This window comes from Phocoena phocoena, chromosome 11, assembly GCF_963924675.1.
Source record: "Phocoena phocoena chromosome 11, mPhoPho1.1, whole genome shotgun sequence".
Taxonomy (NCBI): Eukaryota; Metazoa; Chordata; class Mammalia; order Artiodactyla; family Phocoenidae; genus Phocoena; species Phocoena phocoena.
Window position 1 is genome coordinate 51,353,436 of NC_089229.1, and position 21,956 is coordinate 51,375,391.

At 35.4% G+C, this 21,956-nt stretch overlaps 1 protein-coding gene across 1 annotated transcript in view; it reads right to left on the bottom strand.

Annotated features, from left to right (window-relative positions):
* Positions 1–9,560: 9,560 nt before the first annotated feature.
* The window catches only part of LEMD3 (LEM domain containing 3), a 64,979-nt gene continuing 52,583 nt past the window's right edge, over positions 9,561–21,956 (bottom strand). Inside the window, exons 5-13 of the mRNA XM_065887617.1 lie at positions 21,407–21,486; positions 21,175–21,320; positions 20,128–20,229; positions 19,917–20,019; positions 19,065–19,243; positions 12,846–12,927; positions 10,118–10,223; positions 9,933–10,011; positions 9,561–9,724 (exon numbers count right to left, since the gene is read on the bottom strand). Coding sequence (XP_065743689.1) covers positions 9,561–9,724; positions 9,933–10,011; positions 10,118–10,223; positions 12,846–12,927; positions 19,065–19,243; positions 19,917–20,019; positions 20,128–20,229; positions 21,175–21,320; positions 21,407–21,486 — 1,041 coding nt within the window. The remainder of the gene's footprint in view (positions 9,725–9,932; positions 10,012–10,117; positions 10,224–12,845; positions 12,928–19,064; positions 19,244–19,916; positions 20,020–20,127; positions 20,230–21,174; positions 21,321–21,406; positions 21,487–21,956) is intronic.

The window sequence follows — 21,956 nt, forward strand, 5'->3', positions numbered from 1 at the left end:
CTTTTATTTCTTTTTCTTCTCTGATTGCCGAGGCTAGGACTTCCAAAACTATGTTGCTTAATAGTGGTGAGAGTGGACATCCTTGTCTTATTCCTGATCTTAGAGGAAATGCTTTCAGTTTTTCACCACTGAGAATGATGTTGGCTGTGGGTTTGTCATATATGGCCTTTATTATATTGAGGCAGGTTTCCTCTATCCCCACTTTCTGGAGTTTTCGTCATAAACGGGTGTTGAGTTTTGTCAAAAGCTTTTTCTGCATCTATTGAGATGATCATATGGTTTTTATTCTTCAATTTGTTAATATGGTACATCACATTGATTGATTTGTGTATACTGAAGAATCCTTGCATCCCTCGGATAAATCTCACTTGATCATGGTGTATGATCCTTTTAACGCGTTGCTGGATTCTGTTTGCTAGTATTTTGTTGAGGATTTTTACATCTATATTCATCTGTGATATTGGTCTGTAATTTTCTTTTTTTGTAGTATCTCTGTCTGGTTTTGGTATCAGGGTGATGGTGGCCTTGTAGAATGAGTTTGGGAGTGTTCCCTCCTGTGCAATTTTTTGGAAGAGTTTGAGAAGGTTTGCTGTTAGCTCTTCTCTCAATGTTTGACAGAATTCACCTGTGAAGCCATCTGGTCCTGGCTTTTTGTTTGTTGGAAGATTTTTAATCACAGTTTCAATTTTATCACTTGTGATTAGTCTGTTCATATTTTCTATTTCTTCCTGGTTCAGTCTTGGAAGTTTATACCTAAGAATTTGTCCATTTCTTCCACGTTGTCCATTTTATTGGCATCGAGTTGCTTGTAGTATTCTCTTATGATGCTTTGTATTTCTGCAGTGTCTGTTGTAACTTTTCCTTTTTCATTTCTAATTTTGAGTCCTCTCCCTTTTTTTCTTTTGCAGTACGCAGGCCTCTCACTGCTGTGGCCTCTCCCGTTGCAGAGCACAGGCTCCGGACACACAGGCTCAGCGGCCATGGCTCATAGGCCCAGCCACTCCGCGGCATGTGGGATCTTCCCAGACCGGGGTATGAACCCGTGGCCCCTGCATCAGCAGGCGGACTCTCAACCTCTGAGCCACCAGGGAAGCCCTCTCCCTCTTTTTTGTGATGAGTCTGGCTAAAGGTTTATCCATTTTGTTTATCTTCTCAAAGAACCAACTTTTAGTTTTATTGATCTTTGCTGTTTTGTTTCTATTTCATTTATTTCTGCTCTGATTTTATGATTTCTTTCCTTCTATTAACTTTGGGTTTTGTTTGTTCTTCTTTCTCTAGTTACTTTAGGTGTAAGGCTAGATTGTTTGAGATTTTTCTTGTTTCTAGAGGTAGGATTCTATTGCTATAAAATTCCCTCTTTGAACTGCTTTTGCTGCATCCCATAGGTTTGGATCAACATGTTTTCATTTGTCTCTAGGTATTTTTTGATTTCCTCTTTGATTTCTTCTGTGATCTATCTCCTGGTTATTTAGTAACGTATTGTTTAGCCTCCACATGTTTGTTTTTTACATTTTTTTTCCCTGTAATTTATTTCTAATCTCATAGCATTGTGATCAGAAAAGATGCTTGATATGATTTCAATTTTCTTAAATTTACTGAGGCTTGATTTGTGACTCAAGATGTGATCTGTCCTGGAAAATGTTCCGTGTACACAGAAGAAAATGTAGTCTGCTGTTTTTGGATGGAATGCCCTATAAATATCAATTAAATCTGTCTGGTGTTTTGTATCATTTAAAGATTGTGTTTCGTTATTAATTTTCTGTCTGGATGATCTGTCCATTGGTGTAAATGAGGTGTTAAAGTCCCCCACTATTATTGTGTTACTGTCCATTTCCTCTTTTATAGTTGTCAGCATTCGCCTTATGTACTGAGGTGCTCCTATGTTGGGTGCATATATAATTGTTGTATCTTCTTCTTGGATTAATACCTTGATCATTATGTAGTGTCCTTCCTTGTCTCTTGTAACATTCTTTAAAGTCTGTTATCTTATATGAGTATTGCTACTCCAGCTTTCTTTTGATTTCCATTTGCATGGAATATCTTTTTCCATCCCTTCACTTTCAGTGTGTATGTGTCCCTAGGTTTGAAGTGGGTCTCTTGTAGACAGCATATATATGGGTCTTGTTTTTGTATACATTCAGTGGGCCTGTGTCTTCTGGTCAGAGCATTTAGTCCATTCACATTTGCTGGAGTGGGGCCCAAAATCTGCTTGGACTAACAAGTTCCCAGGTGATGTTCATACTGCTGATTTAAGAACCATACTTTTTGAGTATCACTGACCTAGAGAAATTTGAATATGTGCAGCTGGAATCACATTCAAGAAGGAATGTTCATAACTACCTTGTTTATAATAGTAAAAAAGTGAAAATAATCTAAATGTCCGTAGTTGAATGGATAAATACCAACATTAATATGTGGTAAAACTATAATGAAAAATAAAGAATTATTAATACAAAATTCAGGATAGTGGTCATCTGGGAGTTAGGAAAGAGAGAGAAGTATCAAGGACACACAGAGGTGCCTCGAAGTTAATGTTCTATATTTTAAACGATGTCGTACTTCAAAATGTAAGTAAAATACATACTTCATATATATTCTAATATGTGTGAATCATTTCACAATAAAAATTTTTAAGTAAAGTGGGAGATAATGATCAGCTATGTCAGATGGTGCTGAGAGTTCAAAGAAAGGTGAGGACACAGAAAAGACTATTGAATTTGGCAAAAGGAAATTTGTGGTGATCTCTAGAAGTGATTTCAGAGGATCAATGAGGACCGAAGCCAAACTAGAATGGATTGAGAACACCATAATACAAGATAGAAACTGCCAAAATCATGAGAAGTGAAAATTAATATCAATATTTCAGTAGTGTACATGATAGGAATTACTTCCAACCAGGGTTCATCAATACCACTTCCTGGAAGAGGCATTTGTATAGGATTCTAGAGGATGGGCAACATTTGAGTATACAGAAGCAGGACATGAAGGATGTTTCAGGCAAAAAGAACAATAGGAACAATGCCAGTAAAGGCAGAATCAAGCAAAAGTTAGATATGAAGGGGAAGGGCAAGCAGTGCAGTCTAGCTGGAGCACAGTGGCTGCGTGAAGACTAGGATTTAGCTAGAAAGGTACAGGTTGTTCAAGACTGGCACTGTCAACATGGTAGTCACTGGCTACATGTGGCTACTGAGCACTTAAAATGTGGCTAGTACAACTGAAGAACTGAAGGTTTAATTTGAATTAATGTAAATTTAACTGATACCCGATTCAGTATATTTGGAAGAACCTGCATATATGAATAAACTTTTTCAAACAGTAGATTTTATGTAACCTAAATATAGATAAAGTATTTTCAATAAAAATGCAGCATCTGAATTAATATGGGCTGTAAATAAGGTGACCATCTGTACAAGTTTTAGCACTGTAAGTCACACAACACAGGGTCACCCTAGCTGTAAGAGTAATCTATATTCTAGATGTCAAAGCATGTAAAATAGCTCATTAATAAAAGCTTTTATTATATGTTGAGATAATAATATCCTGTATATATAAGGCTAAATTAAATGTATTAAGGCTAATCTCACCTGTTTTTTACTTTTTTTAATGTGGCCATCAGAAATTTTAAAATTATACATGCCTGGACTTCCCTGGTGGTGCAATGGTTAAGAATCCGCCTGCTAATGCAGGGGACACGGGTCCAAGCCCTGGTCCAGGAAGATCCCACATGCCACGGACCAACTAAGCCCATGCGCCGTAACTACTGAGCCCGCGTGCCACAACTACTGAAGCCTGGGCACCTAGAGCCCGCGCTCCGCAATAAGAGAAGCCGGCGCACCACAACGAAGACCCAACGCAGCCAAAACTAAATAAATAAATTTATTATAAATAAATAAATATAAATAAATAAAATTACACATGCCTGACATTATATTAAGTATTGGACAGCACTGGTCTGGACAAAGGCAAGCCTTAAAGACCACCTTGAGTTTTGGCTATTACTCAGTAGGATTTAAAGTGCCACTGAAATCTCAAAATGTCCACATAAATTTTTTTTAAGTAAAACAAAGTATTGTAGCATTTGGAACTATAAAAATAAAACTGCCCTCTGGAGTTAAATTTTTTAATTCACTCAATAAATCAAAGGAGAAATGAAGTCGCCAAGAAAAAAAAATGGTTTCCAGGCCTATAAGACTTGACTAGTTTACAAAGGCTTTATAAATGTATAACACACATCAACCAAGTTCCTAGCTTTGGGTGCATGGCAAACCGTTTATAAACAGTCCTAATTAACAACCAACTTTTGTATTTATTCCTTCTTTTGACAGTCACAGGTTTACAGATCTACACAACATCTCATTTTCTACAAATCAGGAAAATTTCTAATGAATACCAGAGAATCATAGACAATGCTAGAACATTATGTAAGTTAACAGTTCTGTTTTTTTGGAGAGAGATTCTCAAAGACTGTCCCCTATCACTCATCCTCCAACAATGTCCTACAACAGAAAAATAAGTCAGAAGGATTATTTTGCCTAACATTTGCAATTCTGGGAAGTCTTATCTAGCACTCTGACTAGCATCTGGCTCCCGCCAACCACCCATCCATAATTTAGGGAATGTCACCACCATCTAACCAGTTGCCCAAGCCAGAAATGTGATAGTCATACTAAATTTCTACTTCAACTTCACCCCATTCAAAGACCTTTTCAAACTCTACCTTCTTAATTTGTTTTGAAATTTTCTTAATATTTCACCCCAACCCAACCCTCCACCTAAGGCCCACATAGCTAAATATGGCAGAATTAGGATTAAACTAAATTTCTGTCTCTATATGGACTCTCTCTCTCTGGGTCATCTGATTCACCTCTGTGGTTTTAACTCCCAAATTGTATCTCCAGCTCAGACTTTTCTCAAAATACCTCAGAACTGGAAATCCAATCACCTACTAGAAACATTCACCTGAATACTGGGATGGATGAATATTCCATCCCAATCTCAAAGTATCCAAAAATTCAGTTTATCATTTTTCCCATCCAATTTGTTACTTATCACCTATTCTCCAAATGTTGGGATGGTTAGAGTTCTTACATTAGAAAACTGGACATCAATTTCTCTATCAATATCCAATTAATCAAGTCCTTCCAATTTTACCTCTATTTTTCAAATCCTTTCTCCATTTTTCATCCCAACAAATCCTCACCTGATCTCCCTTTAACAACCCACATCCAAACTTCAGAATGTGACCTACAAAGCTTTCCATGAACTGATCATTACCTACCTTTCCTTTCTCTATTTATTGTCTTGTACTGAGTAATTCAACCATAAGAAATTGCTTGTAGTTTACACATGCACTAGGTTGTTTCTCATCGATCTTTTTTCATGTGCTCTCTATGCCCAGACAGACTTCTTTCCAATTTTAAAGGAGCATGTGCAGGTCTCCAACGTCTACCCATGGAAGAAACGGTAAATCTAAGTACTCAGGTTCTACTGGCATTAAAGTCCAAGAATCAACAAAATGAGTCTATCCTGCTGCCCCTGGTAGAGGTTCTTGGGTACAGAAATCTACCATCAGGATGTATTCCTAGTCATAAAGTTTCTCCAGTGGGGCTTAAAGGCAGTAGCTAGTTATGCTCACTAGACCAGTAGAATGAGCATTATGGACATTCAGTTTCTTTAAAGCACAACTTCTGGTTTCTAATTTTCAGTTAAGTACCTGTTCTTGAGCATCCTTTCCAAAAGAGTGGCTGCCAAAATTCTGCTTGATTTAGCATCTTTTGTTGAGTCATCTGGAAGAAGTGACTTGCCGAGATAAGTCTAGGAAAAAAGGGCAAAGAAGCCATGTAGATGACCTGCAGTAATGTAATGTCACTAGGAGCAGGGAATGAGAATTGCAAGGTCAATCTTATTAAAGGAAATGTTCTGGGCACATGATATATCAAGACACTGTTCACTTGGAAATCACAACTTGTCATCCACACAAGGAAAATATAACAAAGTGCAATATCAGGCTTCTAAATTCACAAGATATTCAGGTTTCTACCGACCAATGAGCATGAAAATGGATTTTATAATAACTCAGGTTTCAACACATTAATTTTTATGAGCTCATCACAAGAACAGAAGCTTCCCTGAGAGCTCACAGGAAAAGAGACTTACCATTGTACCTATACTAATTAAGAAGTGGCTGATAAATTTTACCTCATCTGCCCTGATGTCTTCTCAATCTATTAAGATGCATAAGCAACCTCTCTAATCTCCCAGAATTCTTTTTTAATTAATTTATTTATTTTTGGGTCTTCGTTGCTGCCCGCGGGCTTTCTCTAATTGCAGCGAGTGAGGACTACTCTTTGTTGCAGTGCGCGGGCTTCTCATTGTGGTGGCTTCTCTTGTTGCGGAGCAGGGCTCTAGGCACGCGTGCCTCAGCAGTTGTGGCACATGGGTTCTAGAGCGCAGGCTCAGGAGTTGTGGCGCACGGGCTTAGTTGCTCCGCGGCATGTGGGATCTTCCTGGACCAGGGCTTGAACCCATGTCTTCTGCATTAGCAGGCAGATTCTTAACCACTGTGCCATCAGGGAAACCCTAATCTCCCAGAATTTATTCTGCTTTCTTCTCTCACTATATTTTCCACACTATCTTTTAACTTAGCTGCCCTAGGTTCTCTAAATTGTGACCATCTTGAAGACTGTGCCATGTCTTTTTCATCTTTGCATCCCTAATGTGTAACAGTGTCTGACATTTGTTAGCAACCAATAAAAGTCTACCAACTAAGTCAAGTCTTCTTTTTAGTTGATTAAACCATCGAAAAATCGAAACCAATGCTACTCAAAGTAGGTAGCCCATAAACTATTCTTTTATGATAAGGAGTTTGAGCTAGAATGTGTAAAAGAATGGCTTCCTTTGAGAAAGTCTTGCTATGAAAAAATGTCTAGCTGGGATTTCCCTGGTGGCACAGTGGTTAAGAAGCCACCTGCCAATGCAGGGGACATAGGTTCAATCCCTGGCCCGGAAAAATCCCACATGCCATGGAGCAACAAAGCCCATGCGCCACAACTACTGAAGCATGCACACTCTAGGGCCCATGTGCTGCAATTACTGAAGCCCACCTGCCTAGAGCCCATGCTCTGCAACAAGAGAAGCCACTGCAATGAGAAGCCCGTGCACCGCTACAAAGAGTAGCCCCCGCTTGCCACAACTAGAAAAGGCCTACGTGCGGCAACAAAGACCCAATGCAGCCAAAAAAAAAAAAGTCTAGCTAAACTAAGTAGTGCTTTAGTGATACATCTGATTTACATTCTTGCCCCACTTTAAGCCAAACACTTGAAAGTTAGACAAAGACATTTTCATAAAGAAAAGATGCTGAGAAATGGATGGTTAAAATTAACTTCAGGGTCTTCATCCATTTTTATAATCATACATATATTTACAGATACCAAAAAAGATAAAAAATAAAGGCATCTATTTTCACTGGTAAAAAAAATAAAATAAAATAAAGACACAGGGCACTTAAAAATTTTTTTTAAAGCCAAGACGCATTTAAAAAAAAAACCTAATAAATTTTTAATTAGAATTTTTTCCTTTTTTTAAACAGGACAAGTAACAGATTACATCAAACTTCAGAACTTCTCAAATATCTAGTTATTATACACATTCCCATCTGTCTTGCAGGGAGGGATCTTGGTCGGCTTAATAGTTTCAGGTAAAATAAGCTGCATAAAAGTATATATTACAATAATAAATGTACAATGTTTACATGGAATATGTTTTAGAAGCAAGAAAAAGATGCATCTGCATCAAAAGGCGACCTCTTAAAATGCCACAACTATTTTTTACATTCACTCTTATAACAGGTCACAAGATGGGGTCACTAAGCACAGATAAATCACTGTGATGCACATAAAATACAGAAAGATTAGTTATTTTATATATTATATATATTTTTTCACACTTTAGCATCTGAGACATAAACTGAGAATTTAAAATTTATTCTCTTCAGATAACAAATCATTTTTTATTCTTCATAAACATGGTGCCCACAAAAGCACATAGGTAAGGCACAATAGGGTTTTCTGTTACAGAACAGTGTGCATCATGTTTACTTAACCAGAAAACGTGCATTAACTGTGCAAGTTCATGCTGCAAACCCAACACATATACAATTAAAAAAAAAAAAAAGAAAACTGAGCTTTAAACAAAATCAAAATTGGTACAATTCCAGCTGTTTCACATATTCATTTGGACTGACAATGACATATCAACAGGTTATTTTTAAAAAGCCAATTGTTACATTACAAGTAAACTTTGCTCTGTAACTATTTTAATCTGAAATCATAAACAGTAATAAGGTAACTTCACTGGAACAAAGTAAATACTGAGGCACAAAGCAACCATCACTCCTGCATTTACTATACTGCAAACTTTCGTGACCCAAAATTGCAAATATAATTTCTCAAATACACATTTTGCTGCAACAATGTGCCCCGCTTTAAACTTGACATACAACAGGGAAGCTAACATCTCATTAAATTATAAATAGATTGGGAAAATGACTTAATCCCAATGGTACTATGTCATAGCCCTAGTATTTATAATAAATACAGCTTTTCACAAAATACTTTTCCAATGGCTGCCAATTGCTTTTTTATTGCTCACATAAATTTGAATCCCTTACAACTGGTATCGGAACTTTCACACAATATCATACTCAGACATTTTTATATAAAACCTATAAAAGATATTTTAAACTTTTATCTAATACTTCCAGGTGTTTGGCTGTTTGATCTATATGATAGTACAGCCATATGTATATATGTGTGTGTATATATACACATATACACATACATATATATATACATACACACATATATACACATACATATATATATACATTAGATTATGAATAAAATAGGAAGCTTATTTTACTGCTTTAATGCAGATATCCTCACAAAACAAGACTACTTTCGCCATCACCAGCATTTATACATATATACAAAAGCCAGTTTAAGTACATGTACATCCACTTATACTTATATGTAACCACTAAACCCAGATTGATTTTCCCATATTCCAGCTATAGCAAATGAATCTCTTACAAGCAATAGAAACCTAAGATTAAATTGGGAAATTAACAGTTTTACCACATTAGCCTGTAAGGAACTATGTAGGTGACTGTATACAAAAATTCACAACATTAGTTTACAGGAAATTACGGAAATACAAGAAGCCTTTTCACCATGCTTTTGTGTGGTTATCCAAACACTTCTTGGTGCAAAATTAACAACCACCACATCTGAAAATGCTTAATAAGGTCAATGTTCCTCATGCAAAACTTTAAGTGCATTGGCTTAACTGAGCTCCAAAAACTGAATGAAACAATTATTCTATCTACTCAGCATTGCTGCTTCACTGCTAAGTCCCTTTGGAACCTTAAGATTTCTGGAACGTTCAAACAGATCTGTACTCAATAAAAATATTACATACAAAAAGCATTTAAAAAGGGAGACGAAGCCAAACAGGAATTTTCCTATTGTAAAGAACAGTCCTAGGAGTGGAAGAAAGTCTTTTCAGGAACCTCCTTGAGAATTGGCTAGGCCAGTCCGAAGACGAAGATGAGACATAGAGTTCATATGTTTATTTGATGGCTTCAAGGGAGTGTTGCAAGTAAGAGCTTGGGGAAAGCGATGGTGATATCTATCTAGTCGTAAATATTTTACTGTAACCAATTTCCCTGTTGCAAGATAAAAATAATATTTTAGATCTGTATGAATGTGCTTAATAGAAAACAAACTGTGGTAAAAGATATATGAACATAAAATAATCTAAAATTATTACTCTAAAAATGCTAACCTACGATTCTTTAATTTAAAATCTGGTATAGTTTAACAGTAAACCATAATTTATCTTTTCAAAATGTTTGTCATACTCAAATTTCTTACCATCAAACCAAGAGCCATGCAATGCCTTAAAAGCTTTCCCAGCATATTCTGGAGACAGACATTTAACATATACACAACCCTGTGATATTTTTTAAAAAAATAAAAAGGGAAGAAAGAAAATAAATAGTCTTAGTTTAGTAGCAACAAATCCAAAATGTAGAATTCAATAGTAAAAGTTACTTTACCTCACGTGAATTTTTGTCTACTGCAATGTGAACAATGCCATCATTATCACTGCATTTTTCTAAAATTGCTTCTTGAATTGCCAAATGCCACTGATCCCCTATTTCCCTAAAAAATTAACGAAAACAAAAATCAACAGCCATCATCAAAAAGTCTACAAATAATAAATTCTGAAGAGGGTGTGGAGGAAAAGGAACTCTCCTACACTGTTGGTGAGGATGTAAATTGGTACAGTCACTATAGAGAACAGTATGGAGGTTCCTTAAAAACTAAAAATAGAGTTACCACATAAACCTGCAATCCCATTCCTGGGCATATATCAGGAGAAAACCATAATTCAAAAAGATACATGCACCCCAATATTCATCCAATATTCATAGCAGCACTATTAATAGCCAAGACATGGAAGCAACCTAAATGTCCATCGACAGATGAATGGATAAAGATGTTGTATAGATACATAAATGGAATATTACTCAGCCATAAAAAAGAATGAAATAATGCCATTTGCAGCAACATGGATGGACCTAGAAATTATCATACTAAGTGAAGTAAACCAAACAGAGAAAGACAAATATCATATCATATTGCTTATATGTGGAATCTAAAAAAATGATACAAATGAACTTATTTACAAACAGAAAGAGACTCACAGACAAAGAAAACAGTTATGGTTACCAAAGGGGAAAAGGGGGGAGGGATAAATTAGGATTTGGGGATTAATTTACACATAATTTACACAATATATACACTATATACTTATACACATTATTTTATATATATAATGTATACATAAAATAAACATAAAATAGATGTAAAATAGATAAACAACAAGGATCTACTGCATAGCACAGGGAACTACACTCAATATTTTGTAATGACCTATAAGGGAAAACAATATGAAAAGGAATATATATATACACACACACATATATATGTATAACTGGATCACAGTGCTGTATACCTGAAACTAACATGGTATTGTAAATCAACTACACTTCAATAAATTTTTTTAAAGAATGAGCAAAAAAAAAAAAAACCACAAAAGGTCTGTTGTATGACCTAAATATATAAAACTTTTACTTTTCAATCATACCTCAATACAGCTGGGGGAAAAAAGAAAAAAAAATTAACAGCTATATTCCTACTCAGAAGAAGTCTTCTGTTTTTTACAATATATATACCCAACTAAAATGGGGATAGTTTAAAAACCATATAGTTAAAATTAACAGTATATAAATGCTTGTTACTAACAGTAGGTAGATTAAAAAATAATTAGCAAAAAAAAAAAAAAAAAAAAAAAATTAGCATTCAGAAGTCCCAGCCCTGCTCTCACTTTCCAGTCTAAGAACGCACATGCTGAGGCACTGAAGGATCTCTACTATAGCAGAATAAATGTGCTATCATTTTTACGTTTAAAATCCTACGTACTTAAAGTCATTTCTCTTTGCTATCTAGACAAATGTTAATAAGTACTTTAATGAGTTACAGTAAACTTGTAAAAGTAAAGTATTATTTTTTAATGACATTTTCAAATTCCTAAACTTAAGGAAAATTCTTAGTATATTCTGAGCTTCTTTTTGTCCAAAATAATAGAAGCGTGAATATAGGACAAACATTTTGTACCTAAGTCACCTTGTACCTAAGTCACCTAAGTAAGGTGACATAAATCACCTTACTATTACAAAAGAGTTCCCGCTACAGTAACGCACATTTGTTTTTCTTGTGAGATACAGATGGTGGGTCCAAGGAAAAGGCTGTTACACTTCAAATTGTAAATCTTCATCTCAGGTAATAAAATACTGGACTGGCAGAGACTTCCTAAACCCTAAGGGAAGATTCCAAATAGAGGGATCACCACACCGTTAATTGTTTCTACCTCTGCAAAATGGAGGGAATGCGTGCGTGTGTGCGTGTGCGTGTGTGTGTGTGTGTGTGTGTACTGACAGTGCTTTGTTGCATTTACAATTTTGCTGTCACTCATTTGGAATCTTACCATATCAACTATTTCTTGAAATAAATGAGCTATCAGATGGTACTTATGGGTATTTTATATGTAATACAATTTCTACTGTCAGCTTTTTTTAAAAAACAGAATTTGACTTGTCCTATCATTGGACAGATAAGTAGTCACCTCTAGGAAGCAAGTTGTAAAGATTATTACAGCTTATATGTGAAGTATTATGGATTCTAAGGCAATAACTTTTGACTGTGCTATTTTCTGGATGCACGTGTTGTTGTAATTACATAGACAGAAAAGTTTCTCAAACAGTAAATGGACAAGTCTTGTAGAGGGGAAGGTATGTACATTTTTGTAGAAAACTTTTTACGAGTAGGATTTGGAAATTTTTAAATAGCAGATATTTCTATCTATATTGCCTACTGAGGCAAAGAATGGTGGCAGACACGACTTATACATCTAATAAAGGGTACTGTTGTCTGTCATCATATCTGTCATTAATTTGACTCAAGCATTTATCTGCTGTGGGGATTCTCAGTGAATGCAGATTTATAAAAGTTTTACAAATCATTATACATCTGTGTCTTTTGGTGAAACCTTTGCTTGAAATTTAACAAAAAAGAAGAAATGAGAAAAACAGAACATTTTGGTAGTTAGAGATTCAGAAGTAGAAGATTTTTCTATTACAGACAGCATTATAAGAGTATCATGCATTTTTCAGCCAAATATTCCAAATAAAAATTACATGTACCTTTCGTCATAATACTTACATAACTGGATCAAACATATTTCGAATCTTTAGACATGGCGTCAAACTATTTGGTGGTGAATTTCTTCTATCTAAATGAAATGCTATAAAAAACAAATGAGTTTTACTATTTTCCATTGTTCCATTTTGTTGAAAAGTATTCAGCCATTCAGTTTATTCAAAAAATATTCACTGCGTACTTTTATTATGAGCCAGACCCCTGGATCAAGGTGAATAAGACAGACACAGTCATTGTTCTCAAAGACTTTAGTTTAGTGGGGGAGACAGATGAAAAACAGTGTCACGCAAGAAATCATAATTGTGGTAAATCCTAAGAAAGAAGAGTACAGAAAGCTCTCAGTGTAACTGAAGCTAATCTGTGAATATCAGGTAACACTTCAAGGATAAAGTATAATTTATGCTGGGACCTAAAGAATAAATACAATATAAATAGGCAGAGTAAAGAGAGGTGTAAAGGACATCTCAAGCAAAGGTGACAGCTTGTACAAAGCCCAAGGCAAGAAGGAACTTGGTATATTCGAGTAACTAAAAGATAGTCACTGGGACTAGAGTGGGGACAATAGAAAGATAAACCTAAAGAAGGGGATGTTGGATTATGGAGGACCATGTAGGCCACATTAAAGCACTTAGGCATTACCATAAAAGCGATGGGAAGCCACTCAAATGTTTTAAGGAGAGGAATAGTATGATAAGATCTCTTAAAATTATAAACTTTTTAAATAGAGTGTTATGTGGAGAATCAATTAGACGGAAGCAAAAGTGAATGCAAGGACACCAGTTAGGAGGTTATAGTTGTCTAAGAGGGAGATGATAGTAATGTGGATAAGACAGGCCAGCAATGCAGATGGAAATAACTGGACAGAATCAGGACATATTATGGAATAGATCTGACATGACTTGTTTAAAGACTGCACATGTGGGGGCTAAGGGAGAGATTAAGGATGACTCCCAGGTTTATGACAGAACCAGCTGAGGAGGGGCAGGTATCATTAATTAGACAGGAACACTGGAGGAAAGGTCAGTTTGGAGAGAGAAGACATTAGGTTCATGCACATGTTGAATTTCCAGTGCTTCTTAGTAAAGAAGACAAGTATACAGCTGGGTATAAAAATCTGAAAACAAGAACAGAAGACTTAGTGCGAGACATAAATTTGAAAGTTATCAACATATATATAAAAAATGAAGTTGCAGCATAAGATCATCTGGGAAGACAGGGAGAATGATGAAAGATGGCCTGGAAAAACCCCAACACCTAGAGGTCCAGGAAAATCTAGAAAAGAAGATTTAAGAAAGGGTAAGAGGTAGGATGAAAACCAGAAGAAAGTGGCAACCACAAAGCCAAAACAAGAAATTTCCAAGGCAGGCTCAATTGTTAATACTGTTCAGTAAAATAAGGACAGGAAAGAAAAATGTCCGCTGACTTTAGCAATATTGACATCTGAGAGCTATTTCCTTGAAATGATGGGGATGGAAAACAGACTGGAGTCAGCTGAAGAATAAATGGGAGGTGGAAAAGTAAAGACAGTGAGTAAATTGTTTAATGCTATTTGGCTATAAATAGGTAGACAGCTATAGGACAATGTATAGTGCACCAGTGTGTTTTAAAGATGAGACTATAGTATGTTTAAGTGCTGATGAAAAGATCCAAGAGAGGCAGGGATTTAAAACACAGTAAGGGAAGACACTTGAGAAGACCAGAGGGAATGGGATCCAGAGGGATCCTCTGAAGAGAAGGGCTCGCATCTTTGTTAAGTGAGACAGCTCCTCAATTGCAAGAGGAGGTGAGGATGAGTGTAGATTTTGGTAATTCTATGAATTTGGTGGTGGAAATTTGAGGCAGGTACAATCTGACTGTTTCTATTTGAGTCATCAACTGAGAATTAGAAGACAGAGAAGAAGGGCAAAAGGTTTGAAAAGAGGGGAAGAAATATAAAATTGTTATTGAGTAGAGTAGGTAAGTGAAGTGACTAGTAAAAAATGGTAAGAATAAGAAAGGCAGGTAGTACTGAAGACCTAATTGAGGTTGATTAGTTATAAAGGTACCAGTCTAACAAGCTGCATGAATTTCTCCTGCTAATCTCATCCATTTGCATATAGACAGGCACAGATAAACAGTTTCATCCTTGGTTGGAATATACCAGGGTAAGATGAAGGACAAGTGATGATATAAGGGTACTAGCAAGAGAGTGATTGAAAAGATGGATCATGAAAACTAAGATGCACAGGAAAAGAAGTAAAGATAGGAGAAATGCTGAAGAACTGGAGAAAGTAGGTGCATTGAAGAATCAGATTCTGGAGTTCCCAAATACGTAAAGCAGGAAAGTTGAAAGGATGAGTTTATGATAAAGACCAGAGCGTATCAATTAAAGATTTCAGAACTGTCAGTGATAAGAAACATCTGGAGTATAAATGTCTGAACAGTGCCTGATATGGGGTGGAGGAAGGGTCACTAGACATGAAAAATCTTTGCCAAATCTCAGATCAAGAAGGTTTGTGAACATCTAGTACCTTCTGAACTTCTCTACCAGTGTACAGATTCTGTTCTTAGATGACCTTTTAGCTGCAAACAGTCTGACTTCCTTGAAATTCCAATAACGGCCTGGGCCAGCAGGGGATGCACCAGAGAAAACAGAAGCATTCATACCACCTTATCCTAGCCGAGACCCAAGTTTCCACAAAATAACAGACCTGGGAGAAACTATCCCTGGCCAACTCTAGTCAGAAAGTAGTCCAAAAGATCAAATTGATTTTTAAGATACAAGCTTTATCTCCCTAACTAAACCCTAATTACCATGGCCATGTAAAGATACAGTAGTTATTGAATGATACATTTCAAGTACCTCAGGAACTACCTTTGGGTCCTTCAAATGAATGTTGTTTATACCAAACACTACATTTGTCAGAAGCATAAATAATTCTCTGGCTCCCCAGCAAACTGGTACTTTAAAATAACTTTAGGGACTTCCCTGGTGGCACACAGGTTAAGAATCCACCTGCCAGTGCAGGGGACACGGGTTAGAGCCCTGATCCGGGAAGATCCCACATGCCGCGGAGCAACTAAGCCCGTGCGCCACAACTACTGAGCCTGCGCTCTAGAACCCACGAGCCACAACTACTGAGCCCGTGTGCCACAACTACTAAAGCCTGCACACCTAAAGCCTGTGCTCCACAGCAAGAGAAGCCACCACAATGAGAAGCCTGCGCACCGCAACAAGGAGTAGTCCCCCGCTCGCCACAACTAGAGAAAGCCCGTGCACAGCAACGAAGACCCAACGCAGCCAAAAATAAAATTAAATTGAAAAATTTTTAAATAAAAATAAATTAATTCATTAAATAAAATACCTTTAGAGATACTAATGTTATCACTGAATTTATATTTAACTACTTTTTAGAAATTGAACTCAAAATTCAATAAGGCTGATTATTTAACAGTTACTTGGGAAAAGTATCATTAAATGACAACAGCTTGTAGTAGTAGTGAACTCAAAAGACCACTGTAATTACCAACCCTCCAGATATGTACCATTTATTTATTTGGCCATGCTGCACGGCTATGGGATCTCAGTTCCCTGACCAGGGAGTGAAAGCTCGGAATCCTAACCACTAGGCTACCAGGAACTCCCCAGACAGGTACCTTTTAAACCACTGCACTTATAAGGGGAGAAACATTAAGCTTGTTAGTAAGTTAAACTATCTGTTCACATAAAAAACCATCAGAACCCTCTAGTATACGCCCATTTTTATACAGTACAACATTTGTGCTCAGATATATTCAAATGAAAGCAAAACTTATTTTATGTATTAATCATTTTAAAAAGCTAGGTCAGAGTCATTTAGTTACATTTAAATAGACTATATATTTAATAGCATAAAAATGTAAGTAATATTAACACTAAATTCTCTCTGTATTAGAGCTATACGTTCTTAAATGAGGCAAAAAGATGTGTAACTATCATTAAGAAAATTCCAACAACTTCTCATTATCAGCTTTTTGTAACAATTCTTCTTATGATGAAATTCTTAAAAGAGCTCAAGTCTTTCTTGCTATAAATCTAAAGACTTCCATTTTATCATTACAACCATCCAAAAATTGAATTGGTATACTTCAAGTAAATAGTTACCAAGTGTTCTATGTCAGGATTTTCTGCCTTCAGGCTAAAATTATCTCGGCCATTACACCTTTTTTTCTATTTGCTAAGTAGCAGGTGTCTTACTTTACTCTCAATTCCTTTCTAGGTCCAGGAACAGGGCCCTAATCACTGTAACTGTTTATCAAAGACTGTCAAGAAAAGAGAGATTAAATTTACAATTCTTTACATGGCCCATTTAGAAATATGCAAATTAAGGTAGCTCAGTACTTGGCATATAGTTTCCAAACATTTAATACACTGAAACTTGGATAAAACACTTAATACGTAAAAAGTAGCTGGAGGGCTTCCCTGGTGGCGCAGTGGTTGAGAATCCGCCTGCCAATGCAGGGGACATGGATTCGAGCCCTGATCCGGGAAGATCTCACATGCCACGGAGCAACTAAGCCCATGCACCACAGCTACTGGGCCTGCTATCTAGAGCCCGTGAGCCACAACTATTGAGCCTGCGTGCTACAACTACTGAAACCCGCACATCTAGAGCCTGTGCTCCGCAACAAGAGAAGCCACTGCAATGAGAAGCCCGTGCACCACAACGAAGAGTAGCCCCCGCTTGACACAACTAGAGAAAGCCCGCACACAGCAACAAAGACCCAACACAGCCAAAAATAAATGAATGAATAAATAATTAAAAAAATAAAACTATAAAACTTCTAAAAAATATATTGAAAAAAAGTAGCTGGAGATTTAAAAAATATTGTATTAATTCAGGTTGAGTTTTAACTACTACTATAACTGACCTTAAGTTGTATTTTATCATTTTTGCACAGTCTTTTCCTAGCTAAAGATAATGATAAAGTGAAAATAATAGTCTGAGGTTTTAAATCCTAGAGATTATAAAGTGTCCAATTTAACACACTTAAATAAATCATACCACTACTAATCTTTAAGAACAACATGGATTATCTAGTTGAAAATTGCCTTTGGATTCATCTTGAAAATCTCACTTATTTTAAATATCTTATTTTAAAATAAGACAACTATAATGATAAAAAAAATTCATATGAACAAAAACAATGGCCTAGAACTTCAGATGCATACATGAGCACCAACTGTTAGCTCTATGATGAAATTAGGCTGAGACTCCACATGCATCATTATAAGGCACTAAGGTAATCAGATCTGACTGACAGCCTATGGTTTCACAGGACCATTCTGCATGTACCCTAAAGCAAATAGTTTATGGTTTAGTGTCATTTTGGAAACATAAAAACTTTATTTTTATGCCACGATTATATAAACCATTATTCAAGCTCTTTGAAAGTGAAAATCAATTATAGAAAATCAGGAAGAGATTGGATTTTATTTTATTTCAATTTCAAAACAATTAACCTACCTTTCCCATATAGTCTATGTTTAGCAAGCATTGATAAATATGCTTTTTATCCAACAAGGTTAAAAGAAACTCAACTCATTACTAGTTCTGAAATACAAATTAAACTAGCCATGAGATTTCTTTTTGCAAATAACCATTAAGATACAAAAAATTCAAATGAGGTAACAGTTATCACTTTGGATACGTAAGGCAACCAAACACCAAACCCTCTTATAAACTTACAAATACCTGTTTTTGCAACTATGCAAGCATTAAGAAAAATATGGAATGATACCCACAAAAGCTACTTGGCATGGGATATGCAGGTGGAAGACTCTTAATGAAAAAGAGAAAGGCAAGCAAAAATTGAAAAAAGAGCAGTTAAAAGTTATAATTCCACTTACACGTTTTAAATACAAAACAAATTACGTGTCTTATTTGCATAAAAAATCAGGGAAAAAGAATGCAGTTAGATCTTTAATATACTAAGTTGCTTTGGTAAGTGAAAGAGGGAAAAAAATCAAAGTAATGTCTCTAGAATTTTATTACAGTGAAGACAAACCATGTTGTTTATATTAGCAAGGAGAAAAGTGGGAGGACATGTAAAAAGCTAACACTGATTCCTTCTATGGGATGGAACTGGAAGGGAGCTCTGCCTTCATACATCTTTCAGTTATACTATTTTACTGTAAACACGTAAGGCTTTTGCATTTGAAAAAATTACATTTATATTTTTTTGTTGTTTAAAAATACATACCTTGACCTTGCCACACTTTAGAAGGTATTACTAATATTTTGTCACAGGATGCAGAAGGCTGGATCCACCGCCAAACTAGAAAATCTGCACCACCTATTCTTCGTGTTTCCGTGCGAACTCTAGACTCATTAGCAGCAAGGAAGTCAACAGCTCTATCCCAGACTTTCTTCATTTTTCTCCTATCATTTGAAGGAAAATGACAACTTTACTATCATCTTGGCTTGTCATCTTTTTCAAATATTAGTCATTGAAGGTAGTGGTTACTCTTAATGCGGGCTGTTCTTATCACTGCATATGGAGGAGTTTTTTCCAAAAAGATTTAGATGACTGAACCTCACCTCAGATTGACTATATTTGGAACAATGCACTGGTATTCCCCCCGCCCTCGCCGCCTCCTGCACAAAAGCTCCACTGGTGATTCTGATGTGTTGCTAGGGTAAGAATATTGCTTTAGAATGTGACATCATCTTTTATTTTCAAGAAGTTATTGCTTAATTCTTTTATTTAAAAAGCTTTATTAACAACAAAAGGAAGTATTTTAAAACATTATTAATAAAACATCTCTGCCTGTTCTCTGTCTGTTTCCTTATCAAGACAGAATTAAAGGAAATAAGGTAGAGACTGACAACAAAGAATCAAGAGTGTATATTTTGAAATCCAGTTGTCTATTATGCCACTCAAAATCAGGAAGATAATAGATGAAAATTTAGAAAAGAGTTTAAAGTACAAAAATAAAGCCTGTACAATAAAACAGGTCTAGCTGAGAAGGGTCACAACTCTCAGTGTAATTTTCATGACTGCAGAAGATACCAACATTCTGATTTACTTCAACTCATAATGTGTTGAACACACCTGTCGGGAGGCTGTATTAAGGAATTTCGCACATGGGGAATAGGCATGTAAGGCTGTAAATCTCTATTTTCCTGGCAAGCTTCATTATGAGTTCGTAAAACATCTGAAAGTAAATCAAACAAATTTACAAATGAAGCAATCACTGGACATCATGTAGTTTATCACATAATGACTATTCTAGAAGTAGTTTAGATTTTTACAAATACTATACCTATAATCTTTACCACCATATCATACATCTGCCTTGTTTCTTCTTCCTCTTTTGTCCAGCGATATTTCATGTAACGCAGAACAACGCAAACCATCACTACACCTGCAATATTTATATATTGTTTTTAAAACTGTGGTCAATGGCATTCAATAATATTCACTGCAACTTGAAGTTATTTTGTCAGTTGTTAAATGTGGTATTAACAAAATAAAGCAAAAAAAAGCCATTTTGACAGTTTCTACAGTGACTATTTTAACTGCCATAATGGGATAATGGAATAAGCCTTCAAGACAGTGGTCTGAATTAGCTACATGATCAAATTACATAGAAAAATTTAATATTAAACATTTCCCAGAGTGTCACTTAATATCTCCAGAAAAACCATTTCTTCATTATGCTGACAACTGAACATTTAAATTCTATTATTTTTTTTGAAAACAAAGTAACATAACTATGTTTCACAAACTTTTTTCTTTCAGCATTAAGCTACGAGAAAAGTGAGTCTTATGAGACTGTAAACAAACTACCTCTAACTTTAAGTAACCTGAATTATTTTTACAGGAATTGGGCAGAAAAAAGAAAAAAATATGAGTATCTCCTAAATTCCTGTTATGAATCAAAATAGTCACATAAAATCTAGGAATCTGAATGAAAATTTTAATTCATTTAATGGTATTTTTTAAATTAAAAATAATTTTAATTAAGTTAATTTCTAATATAGTATTTTAAAAATAAGCTTAATTTTTGTATCTTCCTGTTCTATTTCCTAAAGCAGATTTCTATCTATGCGCTAAATTTGTTTTTTCTGTGACATTCACATGACAAAGTTTGATTCCCACCTCTCCTCACAGCACTGTTTTCTAAGCCCTTAGATTGATACGGACATTATAGAAACCCTCAATATTCTTATACCTTACTGAAGACTTCTGGATGCGATTTATAATGACAACTATCACAGAAGTATATTCTCAATCCTGGCATTTGGTGAAATACAGACACAAAAATTCTAGATTACAATGTATCTGCTTTCTCATCCTCACAACTTACCTAAGCATAACAACAATAACCTGTGGGTGACAGTAATAAAAGCACGTCGAAAACGACACCAGAAGGACATCTGTGGTCTTGTGGATTGTAAAAACTGTACATCAACTATATTTGTCAATTCTTCCTCAGGGCCATAACCAACACACCTATTTAAAAATAATTAAGGGAGAGTTTAGAGTCAAAATCACTTCTTAGACTACAAAATGGACAAAGTGGAAACCAAATCCTTTACCTTATTCCAACATCTTTTCCATTTTCAAAAATCCACTGCAATGAGATGTTAAATATATCTTCATATTCAGGACCTAAATCCTAATAAGAAAAATAGAGAAAATAACTATTCTTTATAATTCATATCCACTTGTTATGTGTAAGTTGTCCTATAAATAACATACTTTATATAACACTTTAAACTATATAACATAATAAAAAGATATTATTCATTACAGAAAAATGAAAGGAGAAAGAAGAAAAAAGTCACCATTTCCCCACCACCCTAAGATAACCACTGAACATTCTGCTTTGTTTTCTTTTCATTTTTTTATTTACAGATTTAAAAAAATAGTAATTTTCTTTTCAAGTATCATTGTGATTAAGAGTAAATTAGCCCCCCCCTTTTTTAATGGAACACTATCTGTAGATGAACAAATGACAATTATTCAGACTTGGATGTTTAACAGCTGTTTTCTCAACAAGTGAATGAAGTTAAGCCCATCAACTCCAGAAAAACAACTGATTGTGTTATCAATGACAAAATTCAAGCTTTCAAGTGAAAAGGAGAA